The sequence below is a fragment of the Haplochromis burtoni genome, unplaced genomic scaffold (genome assembly GCF_018398535.1).
Source record: "Haplochromis burtoni strain Fernald_Lab_line unplaced genomic scaffold, NCSU_Asbu1 Contig_23, whole genome shotgun sequence".
Lineage (NCBI taxonomy): Eukaryota > Metazoa > Chordata > Actinopteri > Cichliformes > Cichlidae > Haplochromis > Haplochromis burtoni.
The window spans coordinates 234,109-249,016 of NW_024582384.1; the positions used below are offsets into that span (position 1 = coordinate 234,109).

Sequence of the window (14,908 nt, forward strand, 5' to 3'; positions counted from 1 at the left end):
CCCCCCATATTTGATGGCAGGTACTTCAACAGCTGGGAGTCACTGGGAGTTACTGAGTAACTGCACATCCGCCTTTGCCAGTAGGACCTGAAAGTTGGTGACATTTAACCAATATGTCTAGCTAAAGGAAGACTTAATACACTGCCTCCACTCACTTTCCCTATAGAACATTTTTCCATCTTTGAGAGAGCACCAGAGTTGTACTTAATTCATTTCATGTAAAAAAAGTTGATGGAAAAATCCACTGATATCCAGAAATGTTACATAAATGATACTGATCATGATCTGTTGTCCTGGGATTCCTACCATTTAAGCATTTATACACTGACATCTACAAACTACCCAAAGCAGGGTGTACATGCGCATGGCACTCTCCAGGCAGGAGCCTACTCCTGCATTACCATATGCCAGACTACACTGTAAAACAGCTCAGAAACAGCTTTAGGAACATTACAAAGGGTGCAAGGCAATGATGCAGTCATCAAGCTCTCCAGATCTCACTCTAACTGAGCAACCTCAAACCACAGGACCCCAAGGGACTTGATGCCAATGTTCAAGTGCCAGACACAATAGTAGACCCTCACAGGTCCTCCATCCATGCCTTGATAGGTCAGAGCTGTTGCTTAAATGAAAGGCATCATAGTGAAAACAATACCAAGTGGAAACTAAGAAGTAAAACACCATTCACTACTTCTCTCATTTAGATAAGATGAAATAAAACTGTGGGTGGTTTCTCAGATCTGTGGCCACAGAACAGAGCCTGTTTAATAGATCACATGACAGAGTCGCCTGCTACCACCATCAACCACAAACATAACAGACTAGCACCTGCTTTGCATTCACTGCCGATTTTTCAAGATGGTATAGAATATAGCATTTCTAACTAAGGTTGCTTGATCTATGACTGAATACTTCTTCGCTTCACTCACTCTGTCCTGGACATGAAGAGGCATGCTTTGCTTCCTGTAAAGACAGATAAAGAAACATGCTACTGTTAATCAAGGTCATACTTGTACTTGATCTATATCTGCACATTTATGCCCACGTTTAGGCTCAACTGATAAACGCTTTAGCAACAAGACCTATGTTACAGCTTTTAAAGCTTTCTTGTGCTGATTTTAGCGGTCATGAAAAGATTATTCTGAGAAACACAAAAGCAAAGCTAATTTAATCACAGATGTAATCTAACTTGACTTGTGTAACTGAGAAGTTGACCTGTGGCTGACACTAGTGAAAGACAAAAATATCCATCCTTGGGGAAGCATAAAAGTGGTGTGTAAATTATCTCCTAATGTCTAAGGCCACTGCACAGCTGCATGGACTTATTGCCAGTGTGCGACTCAGTCACACCACAGTACTTGATGTGAATTTGTCAAAATTTGAGGGAGCTTTTGCACGACTATAGTTTAAAAGAAAATAACTTGGCCAATCTGGACTTCATTGAAGACTATAAGATACAAAATACTTTATAGCACCTTAGAAGAATTAAGATTTATTCTGTCTCCTACAGTGACTGACCTCTGCTCAATAATTTCAAGTTTGACAGAAGGAAATAATGAGGCAACCAAGACCCCTGCACTTATATAGACACGTGAAACATAAAATCAGATTTTTTACCTTGGCTAGGAAAGGGGACTTGGGGGGCTCATCTGTGCTTGGCGTGCATATAGTTTTTAGGAGAGGTGGCCAAGCATGAGCCATTTCCTATAGAGAGAAAAAACAAAAGGATATTTATTGTACGTGTAGTGCATGCTGCATACACTCTCACTGGAGTCCCAACACGTTTGTTAATTTCATCCTTTGCCTTTGAATTGAAAATAAGAACGCAAGCAGGTATTTTTACCCTTAAGATGTCCTCCACACATTGAGCTTCATCTGTCTTTGTCTACGGAGAAAAACAAAACTTATTCATTTCTGAAAGTACCCAAAGATCTTTAAACAAAATAAAGATCAACATCTCACATCATTAACTCCAAAATTTATAGCCAAGAGACAGCGATAATGCAATAGCTGTCCCTCATCAGCACTGAAAATTGTATAGTTTTCAAAAGTAATAGTAATTAATATTGTTATAAGATAATAAGAAAAAAAGAATTTCATCCCTGTGCTAGATACAGAAAGACTTCTCCATAAGAGGGTGGAGAATCGTATTTTGTATGTATGACATTTGACTAAACAGTAGGTTGAGGTGTGTGTTTCTGATTAAACATTTAAAATAAGCAACAACTGTCAATACTCTATATCAGGCAGCTACAGTAGATAAATACTACAAACACATAAGTCCACATGCTACATTTCTGTTTGTTTTCAGGAGTCTCTCCCAGTTTTTCCTTCTGAATGGATAGTGTTTGAGATAAGGTCAGACTGAATGGGCCCCAGAGCAGTTATGCAAGTTGGTGACAAAGCTCATTTATTGTTCTGCTGAGCCTAGGGGTGAATTTATCAGAGCTAGCTGAGGTCACAAAACACAGACTGCTTGCAACATCATACTGTCCACCTGAGAAAGACATGAGCACGTGCTCAAAAGACATTATGTAATATTTACACAGTAAACTTTCAAGACGCTGCATCGTTTTCAGGAGTTTCCATACTCTTGTGATAAATAATGTAGAACTCATCCGATTGTAAAATGAAACAGTGATTACATTGTGTTTCTAACAACAGAACAGTTCATAAGACATCTATAGCCGTATACAGATGAGGCGTTAGTAAGAAATCCAAGTGAGTCACTGCGAAGCTATCTTGCACTGGATTTGTCCCAGCAGCAAATACAGCAGCTTATTCACACAGATTTGCTGCTGCAGGAGGGTAAGGGGGAGGTGCGGAGCAGTGCAGGTGCAAGGGTTGGGTGTATGTTTGTGCGTGTGATAGAGAACAGATGAATAGAGTTCAGCTGGAGTTCTGCCAAATTCTCAAAAAACAAAAAAAAATGAACAAGATGTTTTCAACGTAGTGAACAATCAAGTAGAATCACCACAAATTGTGGAGACATAGTAAAAGATAATTTGCCAGTAATACAACTGTATTTGTAATAATGCACATTATTAACAAAACCAAATTCCCTCCAGTTCTGGACTGTTGTGGGCTTAATATCACAAGCTTGACAGAATGAATGGCTTTAAGTGGCAGTAGCCAACCTTGAAATGGTAAGACTATCTTTTACTACCATTTCTGACTTTTCTTTTAAATTAATACTTTGACATTTGTTTCCTGGCAACATTACCACTTGATGATGAATGAATGAACTAGAAATCTTAGCTTGGCATTGAGAGTGAAAAACAAATAACCTTGTTCTTTCTATCGCTAACTGGTAGGTTTCATCTTGTTTGCTTTACACAGGTACAAGTGATAAGGCAAAAAAAAAAAAAAGCTTAACTTTTACTGGCTGTGTGGCATCTATGCCAAGTTAACTTTCTCCTGGCTCGATACACTCAAACCTATTTATTATTTATAATGCATCCCGAAAAGTGCATTTATCATAGCACCATCATCAACTTGTTTAGGCATTGTTGTTCTGGAAGAGAGAGTGTTGTTAACCCTTAACCCCAACAAAGTTTTGACAGTTGGGCTAGCAACATGGTAGCCCACTGCTAGCAGTTAGTAACAAGAGTATAGGAGGCAAAATTGGATAAAGTGCTATAAATGCATTCCATTCATGTTTTTTCAAATAAATTAAAGTACTTTGTCATTGTTATTTTACTCAAAAAAAAAAACCCTGCACATTTCACAGTTGCTAAGCTGTAATATCTAAGACAATTAACTCACCTCCAAAAATTGTGGCGCTTTCTTTGTTTTACCCAGGTCAGACTTGCCTATCAACTCTGGCAGTGGTGCATATGGTTCTGGTGAAGGCTTTAGCTCAGGTGACTCTGTGACCAACTGGTCCTGCCCATCCATGGGCCGCACGTATGCTGTTGGCTTCTGGGTCATGACCACACTGGGCTGCTTAGATGACAACAGGAGAGGAAACGTCTGGGAGGGTAGTGCGTTAGTTTTGTTAGCTTCAGGCAGTGATACATCCTTAGGGGATTGTTTAATTTTCAATATGGAAACATCTACATTGCTGGAAGACTCAGAGGCATGGTCTGTGGACCCTTGATATTCATCAACAGTGTCTTTAGTGTCCGTGTCCATGTGATTATGGTCACTGGAATGTAGGAAGGGTAGCGGCTTAACATCGTCAGACTGATCAGACATTTCGTGGTAAAGACTGGCACGGTCCCTGAGGTCTGAGAAGACTTCGTTCTTCTTTTGTTGTTGTTGATGATGTGCTGAGTGGTTAAGCTGACTGCCCTGACTGTGGTTTAAAGGTGGCTTTGAGAAAGTGGATGAATGTCCATGGTGAGTCGGGGAAGTGGTAGTAACTCCTCTCATGGGGTGCAAGGAGTTACTAGAAGGCTCCTTCTGGCTTTGTGTGGACATGGAAAGGACCTGGTTCTGAATTGGAGGTTTGGTTGATTTATCTGTGTTTAACTGACCCTGATCCGACTGTGAGAGGTTTGCATAAGCGGGAGTGGGTATCATCTCAATGGAAAGTGGTGAGGGAGTATCCACATCTTCATAATTGCCCAGCATCCTCTGGATTCGATTGGAGAGTTCATCTCCTTTGTTTGTCTACAAAAAGGATCAACATGTTAATAGAAGGCCTATATTCAGCCTATAAAGCATTTTTCCAAACATAACTGCCCCAAACTCAAAGTCTGTCTGGTTGCGTCTAGTTCACAAACATAATCCACACACAGCTGAGAGTGACAGAGAGTGAGGAGTTTTGTGTTCTAGCAAACACAAAACCCCTCAGGCACCAAAGTCCTGGCATATGATATATCCTCTAAAATGGACTAAGAAAAGCTGCATAGGTGCTCACACCCAAATACATACAAACCAATAAAGGGAAATTAACAAATAGATATTTAAAAAAAAAGTCTTCAGCCACACAGGAGAGGGAGTATTTTGAATGAAAATAAATAAATAAAAAGCTGACCACAAGGCCTCGGCTTTTATCAGGCTACATACAGTCCTTCTCTTTTCACATTCGGAAAAAAAAACAACCAAAAAAACAAAACAAAACTTTATTCTTATTCAATAGTTTTCTAAAAGTTGCTACAATTAGCCATCAATTAAAAATAAGGCAATGGAAAAAACCCTTTTAAATCCTCTTTATAGTGAGTTAGCATGATCAGTAATGTTCACTTTCCAGGAGACTGAATAGATTTAAAGACAGCAATGAAAGTGGTAAAGACTGGGATGCAAAGACTAAAGAAGGAATATCTGGCAGGACTCTTTAAATGCGTATCAAGTACACCAGATATTGTATTCACGATGTAAAAACTGCCTAAACCTGTTCTGCACATACTGTCACAATGTCACTCTGTTGCAGTCATTAACATAAAAAAAAAAAGAAAAAAAAAAAAGAAGAAAACCTTGCTATACATAACCACAAGAATTAAAACTTACAGGTGCATGCTTTACCTTGTATGGCTCCCCAAAAAGGGGTACATTCTCAGGCTTAGGTTCTTGGGTTTGGCTGGCTTCTTGGACCCTCTGTTGCCATGCTCGGAGGCGAAGGAGGTGCCTCTCTCCATCGTGTGCACTGCAGAGGATTACAAAGAAAGACAGATGTTAACTGAACTGCTTTTACAAGTATACCAGCTTAACAAAATAGCCAGACACAGAGATTGACAATAAAATGGAAAGCTTACCATCAAACTATGGAGACATGGTTAACTAAATGGTTTAAGACTGTAATGCAGCCCTTATTTGTTTTCTGACATTATTGCTGAAACTGGGTTTGGCTTAAGAGATCCTAAAATTTAGTGACTGCAATTTTAGGGCATCATATCATACTCTTATTTACCCCAGAGGCAGAGCAACAAGGTCTAATGGGAGAAGGTGCCACCCGTCATATCAACAGACATTTGTAATTGGACTCACAGGTGCCCTGAGGATTCACCAAAAACATTCACATCTGTTCTTTCTAGTCCCCAAAGATAACATGCAGCTCTTCAGACATAAAATAGATGATTATAACTAATAGTCCGGATATTCTGTCACTGGCAGAAAGCTTGTTTACAATAATAAATTATACTGTAGAAAAACAGTGTAATGGAAGCATTTCCGAGGAAAATCGATACCATGCTACATACTTTGGATATACTCACGCAAACTAAGCATTTAATGTACCTTTTGAAATTTCTGTTTTCTTCCCAAAACAGTGTTATCGTCCTCGCTGAGAGCGGCCCCAGTGGAATGCCTCCATGGCAACAAGTGGAGCAGCAAAAATTTGGGACTAAGCCAAATGCATAAGGCCAAACACCTCTGAAAGCTCAAACCAGTAACATGCTCTTCCTCAGAAACAGTAAGGGGTAAACAATACAGCTGATTATATTAAAATTACAGGCTAGTCTTTCAAAACAGTCATGAAAGCTTTTGTTCTGAAGATTGTATATGGTGATAACAATGATGCACAAGTGAAACAACCCAAGTATCTTATAGAAAGTAAAAGGCATACAGAAATGTTAAATACAGAATAATCAAAGACAACAGAGCCTGTTTTCCACAGACTTGAATTTAATTTTTATTGATAGCACATCTACAATAAAAATTACCATTAAAAAGATTCTATTAATTGTCTTTTTATACACTTTTTCTGCTAATCCATCTTAGATTTGAGAATGTAGTTAGAATATTCCATCAGTCAAAAGGTGACAGGTGGGTTACACCTGAGACAGGTCACAGTGCTAACACAGAAGAGATAAATTGGCATATTCCAAGCCTATAGCTGATTTAGAATCACAAGTTCAACTAACATGGTGGGGGAATGCAGACTCCACACAGAAAGACTGCAGCCAGCAAGCAGGTTTGAACCCTAAACCTCCTCGTTATGAGGCGACAGGAGCAAGGACAGCACCACTGTCCACCCTCCACACTGCGGTGTCCAGGTTTATATGTCCAGTGTCTTCAGTCCAAGGCAGGGGTTTTGGAGTCTGTCAGACTGTGGGAGTAGACACTCAGGCAGCTGAATGATGCCGAAGGCCACAACAACAAAGACCTAACTAAGGAGCCAGCTGGCAGAAAATAAGAGATGTGAGGGACCAGGGCTGTTTAGCAGTGACTGAACTTGAGGTGTCCTTTAGCATACTGACAGCAAGGGGGGTGGAGGGGGTCAAAGAAAAAAATAAATAAATAAAATACAGATAACCCTCTGTGGGATCATGTCAACTACTTTGAGTCTGGCTGACTCCTTTGAATTTGGGAGACAGAAGAATGAGAAAGCTCTAGCATACAAATGCCAGTCACAGAAGACAAAAATACCACAAACTAGGTGACTGCAGGACAAAACAGCAAAATAACAACCTTGCATAATTACCCACAAGAAAGCAGTACCGATACTGAAACGGCAAAAGGACGCAAATTCCACCTACAGTACACACACGCGCGCACACATGCATGCACACAGTTCGATGAAAGATCTTGCAGTGTCAGTGGTAACACAAATTCAAAGCAATTTGAGACAGCGGTCACAAAATCTGAGGGCTCAAATCAGATAAATATAGAAAGACAACAATCCAACCTAGAAAGCGACTCAGTTTTATCAAGTTATCCTGTCAAATGTTACACATACTTCTAATCTGTCTCAAATTTAAGAGAATGCAGAACCACCTCTATGGCAAAGATACTCAAGTTTCCAAAGGTAGTATGAGGTAAAATTACATCTTGAAACTTTGTTGAAAATGGCTGACAGTCAGTGCCATGACTGACCACGCTGCTTTGCCTTTGAAGCACTTTTGCCTAATTCTAGATTTATAGCATTCACAAGGTTCTCAGAAAAAGTCATCTTGACCTCAAGTTTAGATGTCAAGATCACCGAGACTCAAACTTGCCTGAGATTTTTAGTAGATAGACCTATGGTATGAATTTGGAGCTCCTGTATGGTCCTATTGCATTTACAAACTTAGGGTCCCCGCCCCCTGCCCTCCCGTCCAGCAGTGTGATAACAATACCTTATCAGCCTTTTACAACTGAGGGGTTAAAAAAAAAAAAATAAAAAAAAAAAAAAGGGTAAATAAAGGGTAAAAATGATTACTTATTTCTTACTGTATTGTCTAAAAATGTGGGAAGAGGATTACTACTCATGGTTATATATTTCTTAGATTGATTTTATCTTCACTTTTTAATTTTGGTGAGACAAATCAAGTAATTGGAAGATGTCACCGACAGATCTCCCCATTTTAAAATCATTCCTTCGTCAAAGTATTATAAGTGGTTTGAGATTTGGGAATTCAAAAGCCATTCACATCACTTCTATTGGCATGGGGGTTGCCAACAGAAGTGCCCCCAGCAGAACCAAAGGATTCCTTCACTGCAGAAGTCTAGCTTTTCACTTTTGTCTTTAAGAATGAACCCATGGCTTTTATTTTCTAGATAAATCAATTATTCTACAAAATAGGCAGTAGTTGCGACATTAGTGAACAACTTTCTCTTGCCCTTTTGAAATGATTAATGACCTCTATAAAGAGACTCGGGACATATAGAGAACTTGAGCTGCCAAGCAGGGCAGATATATTTCAAAACCCATCAACCTGATACTGAATACTCACTTAACCCAGCTGTCTCAGCCAATTTACAGACTATTCAACAATGTTCCTCTTATTTCAGAAATTCTTGAAAGGGAAAAAAAAAAACCCAGCTAAATGGTCATCTGCAGAGGAATGGTTTATTTGAAGAGTTGCAGTCAGGATTTACACTTCATCATCTTGTGGCAACAGTGGACTCCTCTCTATGATTGCCCTGCTAGACCTCAGTGCAGCATTCACTGCCATAGACCACAATATTTTACTATACAGATAAGAACATGACACAGGTATTAAAGGTACTGTGCTGCAGTGGTTCGAAGCAAATCTATCAAACAGTTTGTTCATATAAATGAATCATATAAAAAGGTGTTACACAGGGTTCTGTGCTGGGACCAGTGCTTTCTTACATTATAAAAGCTTCACTAGGGCAGTATCCTTAGAAGGCATAGCAAACATTTTCATAGACTACTTGCTTGTAGTTCCCAGGATATTTAAAAGTAAAATAGGATGCAGATCCTTCAGCTTTCAGGACCCTCTTCCGTGGAACCAGCTCTGTGTTTGGGTTTGGGAGACAGACTCCCTGTCTCTCAATACTTTTAAGATTAGGTTTAAAACTTAACCTTTTGATAAAGTTTATAGTTTGAGCAAATCGGGTGACCCTGAACCCTCCCTTAGATTTGCTGCAATAGGCCTAGGCTGCTGGGGGCTTACCATGATTCACTGAGCATTTCTTCTAGACTCACCCCTTTTCATTCTCTCACTGCATTGTGCACTCCATCATCAGTTATTATTAAGCTCTTTCTTAATAGTGTGTTTTTTATCTCGTCTCCCTCCCCTCACCCACAACTGGTCGCGGCAGATATATTCAGATATAGTCACACTCACACACACACACACACACACACACACACACACACGGCGTTTTTTAAGAGCTTTGGACGCCCACACACTTCCGACTCCAGCTGTTTTCCAACTAAATCCAAGTTTTTAAGAAACGACGGCTGAGGTTTGATAATCCGTGAGTTATTAAGCGGTACGTTTTCTCCAAACATGAACGTAAAATGTGCAGTCTGAAAACACAAAACAGCTGCTATAAACACACAAGCCCCGTTAACCCAGCTGCTAAAACTCACACGACCCTGCAGTTTCCAGCTGATTCCACCTCTTCCTCGAAATGCTTACAGAGCTAAAACCCTGCACGGCTTTTAGTTTAACCTGTAAACAAAATAACAATTAACTCTAACATTTCAACAAAGTTTCAAGCTAAACCTGGCCTCAGATAAACCCTTCGGAGCGCTGCCACCAAGCAGGCTGACCTTATCCAACTAATTAACTTACTCCGACGGGTCGGACTGGGAAGCTAGCGTTCAGCTAGTAGCTGCTAGCGTCGGCTGTGTCTGCCTACCTCGGCTGAGATGTCATGGTGCGTCTCACAACAACCAAAGTTGGTTGTCATGCGTCTCTCACAGTCCTCGCCGAGGTCTTCTTCTCACTTGGTCACATTGTTTACCGGTGAAGGTGGGTTGTTAGTTTAAAAACTGTCAGGACGACGTTGTTTGATAGTTGTCTGCTGCCACTACGTGTTTGGGCTCTCCACTCTGTCTGCCTAGTGGATTGTTCTACTCTTCTTAGCCATCCGGGGACCAACCTCAGTTTTATACACTCAAATTTGTTAAAAAAGATTGCTAAAGCTGTCGATTTGCTTTTCTAAGTATATATCGAAAATAAATGTGTCGAAAGAGTCCAATAGGGGCAACATTATTAATCGTTTTTTCTGCTTTAGAGGGGTTTGCGCAAACTTTTCACAATTACCCCTGCCTGAGACACATGGTACAGCCACCTGTGTTTATATTTACATGTTACGTGCTCCATCGTGATTTAACTTGGTTGTCGGCACCTGAAGAATAGAATGAATAGAATTATTACGTAAAACAAGGAAAGATAGAGAATAAGTAAGTAATTTTATTATAATATGATATAACAAAACATGTAAAATGTACATAAACAAAAACAATGCTTTATTTTATAATATTTATTATTTACAGTGAGCTCTTGCCATAATTTTAGTATTGAAAACCCTACAGCAAATAATCATTTGATCTCATGATTATATGTAAAAAGAGAGATTTAAAAAATCTGATTTAGGGAAATCATCCCCTTTGTCCTGTGTGGTCCTGTTTGATATATTTGACTAATATCCATTCATAAATAAGATCATTTGAGGGGACACATGAATAAATTGTTCTTGGCAATATGTATCCATTGAACTTAAAAAATGACTCCGTAAGAAAGCAGACAGCTTAAAGGCAAGTATGACTGGCTTTTAAACACACAAGATACCTTTTTTCTTTTCTTTTCACACTTTCTTGTGATTTGTTTGTTGGTGGTGATTAAGACAGGCAGAATGTCCTGACTCACTCTTCACCTTTGTCACACCTTTCATGACATTTCGGAGAAAGGTCTGTCTGGAGGCCCAATAGGAGAGTTATGTTATGCTGCCCCTGGTCGCCTGCCAGCAGAGCACACCAACAAAAACCCTCCTTCATTTAAGCCTTAATAGTGCTCAGGCTTAATAGTGTGTCTACACTGTAACAGAAAAAAGGTTTTCCCCCACTGCCCACCCAAACCCCTTCAATCCATACAAAACAGTACATCAATAACAACAGATATGGCATTGATTATGTCATGCAGAGAAGAGAGCTGGGATGGGGTGGTTTGCAAAACCACTTGCAGATGTTCAGTAAATGTAGACAGACTACATGAAATTTTCCAATTTTGTGTATTAAAGAGTATCAGCTCAGCCATCAGCTGATGTATTCTGGCACTGAGATTTGCCAAGGTTTGCTTAGGATGACTTTTTGTCATGACCAAACTAACGCTGTGATTGATTAGTCAATTCAAACAGATTTTCTTTTATACTAGGCTTATCATTTAAACATGCAGTTGGAATGGATCTTTTAGTATATATTTTGATCATTAGGAATAATTCCACTAATTATTTTAAACAACTGATCATTATTATGAGACAGATCACAAAAACTGCAATGGAACATGAGCCTACTTGAAGCACCTTTGTGGATTTTCTTGTCCACATTTTGGTGGAATATGTGAAATATGGTGTTTGTTAAAAGACAGGAATAATGCTCAACATTTCACAGAGAAACTGGTGTTTCACCCTACTTGTAGTTTTTTTATGGCAGTAAATTATTTATTTATACTGATTGTAAGTCTGGTGCAGTACTACCCTGTAAGAAGTCTGCCATCCAGTGGATGGACAGTAAACGGGACTTAATTCCAGTACTTCCATTAGTTTACATCATACCCAGGAGGTGGCAGTATATTATGTCCTTGTGTAGTAATGAAATGCAATAAGATATTTGTTTGTGAGGATTTTATGCATAACAACTGAATAAAATAAACAAACAGACAAAATGGAAGTGGGAAAAAGAGCAAAAATATGTTTACAATCACATCTTATCATAGCTTTCTTAAATAGTTAAACTCAATAAAGATGTGAGAGTGAAAGGAAAATGAAATGGTTTAATATTAAACTATCAACCCTTATAACACAACATTAACATCATTGCATTCTTCATTTAGAGAGAACATTTACATAGCTTTTTGCCTTTCAGTAAGTCAGCAGAGCAACAAGTTTGCCCTGAAAGTTTCAGAGTGCTTGACACATCTACAATCATTCCCCATCTGCTCCTTTTAGCCAAAGTGCCACGAAACACCCTTACAACTGAAGTCACATAAACCAAAAATATATCAAAAGAATATTATTGTGGATAATACAAGTGCCATATAATGTTCATAATACCCACGTCATCATGCTCATATGCTTGATCATCATCTTAACACATATTTCTGAAAGAATGTAGTATACAGCTTCACTGATCATAGCAAGTGCATTAAATGCATTTTGTCAGAATAGTAAATAATATCGTTACTATCACTCACATGGCTTTCCAAGTTTAGTGAACTTGTGGACCTCACTCTCATTTTCTGTTCACTCAGGTAAGGGATTTAAAAGCACACGAGAGCACTAGAGAATAAATCTAAACTTGCTTAAGAATATAGAGAAATTACAGTTATTAATCTTTTCTGCCCCAGCCTTACCCCTGAATTACAATCCAAGCATAACCATCCATTACTAGCATCTCTGATACCCTATTTTATTATTGGACCTTGGAGACCCACAAAAGATTTTCCTTATTGCTGTTGGCGACTTAAGTATAAATTACAACCACTTCCAAACACACTTGTTACTTGTTGCTTCAAAACAGCTCACAAGGAAATAGTGAACATTTTATTCTATTCTATGAGTCTGAAAGGTTTACTTACTAGATACCTTAGAAAGTAAGCTTTTAACATACAAAGTATGAAAAGAACAAATAAAGTAAAATGTCTAAACCGTTTATATAAGCAATAAGAATGTAACACTTCCAGCTTCCAGGTATGATCAAATTAGCTAGATAAAAAAAAACAAGCTGTGTGACAATTTTATACTAACCCCTGTGGGTATGTGGCAGCTTTAAATTAATGAAAAGCAAACGATGCCAATTTTTAAAGAAAATCACCATAAGTTATAGAGAGAGCTCCATCTCCTTTCTGACAAAGGGGCTGTTCTTTTTTTTTATTCATTCTGTACATTTGCATCTAATACTTCCATTAAAATGTTTAAAAATGCAGGATCTTTCATATTATTTAATATCCTAATTGGTGGTTTTACTTAAAAGATCTGGATACCTCTACCTCTGATATTTTATCCAGCACTTTGTTGTTGGCGCTGATTTGGACTTCTTTGCCAGAAGGTGACCAGATATGGAGGACATTTAAGAACTGTGTCCCCCAGAGCATCTTCCTGGGTAGAAACCTGGATGCAGAGCGATGTCCCAGCGTTCTGTGTGCTGAAATGCTGTGTGACGTCGTAACGAAGGCCGCAGCTCTCTGCGATTGTTGTAGGGCTGTTATGTGCGTGTAGTGTAGTGGCAGCTGGAGCAGTGGCTTTGACCTCCAGTTGCTCATGTCCCACAGCAGATATATCCACAGGCAATACCGCGTAGGCATGCAAAAAGCTCTCACCAATGTTGCACTTGAGGTCAGTAGGCCAACAGTATTCCCCGAGGTCTCCTAGGAAAGTAAACTAGTTTGTGAAGGCCTATACACATGCGCAATATAAAACAGGTCAGTCAGGTGGAGATAGATGCAGCAGAACCCCTTTAATTAGCGATGATGTCTCTCAGGAATTATTTTCAGAACACAGCCTGAGATTTGAATTTGCAACAAACACCCCGCACGCCTCCAACCCAGAGTTGATGGTGTCATGTTGTGTCTCCTTACCTTCAGTTGAGTCTGACAGCCGAATATTATGATTGTCCTGAAGCTGCAATTTTTTGATGTATGTCATCCCAGTACACTCCATTAAACAGTCACTTGGTTGTATCACCCTCCTGGGAAGCGGGTTGATCAGTGTTTCTTTTTCTGAACATTCAATTGCGCCGACAGCCAGCAGAAGTGGCCACAGTATGCCAAAAGACAACCATATGCCGATATGTCCTGGCATTCTGTCCAGCATTAATCAAAAACCGAGGCAGCTGCCAATGTTAAGCTAGACCTGAAACTTCACAGACTTTAAACTTAGAACTATATGTAAGGATTTCACTGCAGCCAGGAAAGGATTACATGTACAGCAGCTAAAAAAACATTAGAGGCTCCTCAGAAGTACGCAACATGTTGCTCTCCCTCACACCAACACCTAGTTTTATACAGTACTGTGCCAACTTTTCCTCATCATCTACTTTTTCCCTCCCACTTGAATTAACAGCAAGTCTGTGGCTGGCAGTAAGCCACGAGGGGCTGGTATAAGGAAAGTTTTATTTAAAAATGTCAGTTCAGAGAATAACATAAAGAATACTGTAACGTGGGTTGTATTCAGTGGTTGAGAGGACCACTCAGCCCACGACAACACTGGTACTGGGAATTCCACAGTGCTTGTCCTTTAATAAACACACTCTTCACTAACCTTACAAGGCCTTGTTGAACAGCTGCTGTCTTATCATGAAGCAAGCAGTGTTCATACAACTCGTAACGTTACTTTGAGTTAAGGAGGTAAAGATATGAGGTCCATCTGAGTCCATGTGTTCATGTGCCAGCACGCTTCTCACACACTCTACAGGGGGCAGTGGCGCATACTTGTGACATCACTAAACATTAACTTAGGTGGTCTTAAAGAGACACCACATAATTGTGACTGTTACAATGCATTGTTGTGATCTCTTATACTTCTATTTCTTGTGTTTTATTGTGAAGCATTTTGTTTAATTTGTGAATTA

General features: G+C 39.3%; 1 protein-coding gene across 3 annotated transcripts in view; it reads right to left on the reverse strand.

The window, feature by feature from the left end:
* aff1 (AF4/FMR2 family, member 1) overlaps window positions 1–14,773 on the reverse strand; it is a 23,540-nt gene extending 8,767 nt beyond the window's left edge. The window contains exons 1-7 of one of the 3 annotated variants that reach the window (XM_005917339.3): window positions 13,917–14,773; window positions 9,979–13,706; window positions 5,470–5,590; window positions 3,766–4,614; window positions 1,844–1,885; window positions 1,618–1,704; window positions 930–963 (exon numbers count right to left, since the gene is read on the reverse strand). In XM_005917339.3, the coding sequence (XP_005917401.1) occupies window positions 930–963; window positions 1,618–1,704; window positions 1,844–1,885; window positions 3,766–4,614; window positions 5,470–5,590; window positions 9,979–9,995 (1,150 nt within the window). In that variant the 5' untranslated portion in view covers window positions 9,996–13,706; window positions 13,917–14,773. Of the gene's footprint in view, window positions 1–929; window positions 964–1,617; window positions 1,705–1,843; window positions 1,886–3,765; window positions 4,615–5,469; window positions 5,591–6,180; window positions 7,950–9,978; window positions 13,707–13,916 lie in introns of those variants that run through there. The other 2 variants (XM_042218730.1, XM_005917340.3) reach the window with 2 other exon arrangements.
* Between the last annotated feature and the right edge of the window lie 135 nt (window positions 14,774–14,908).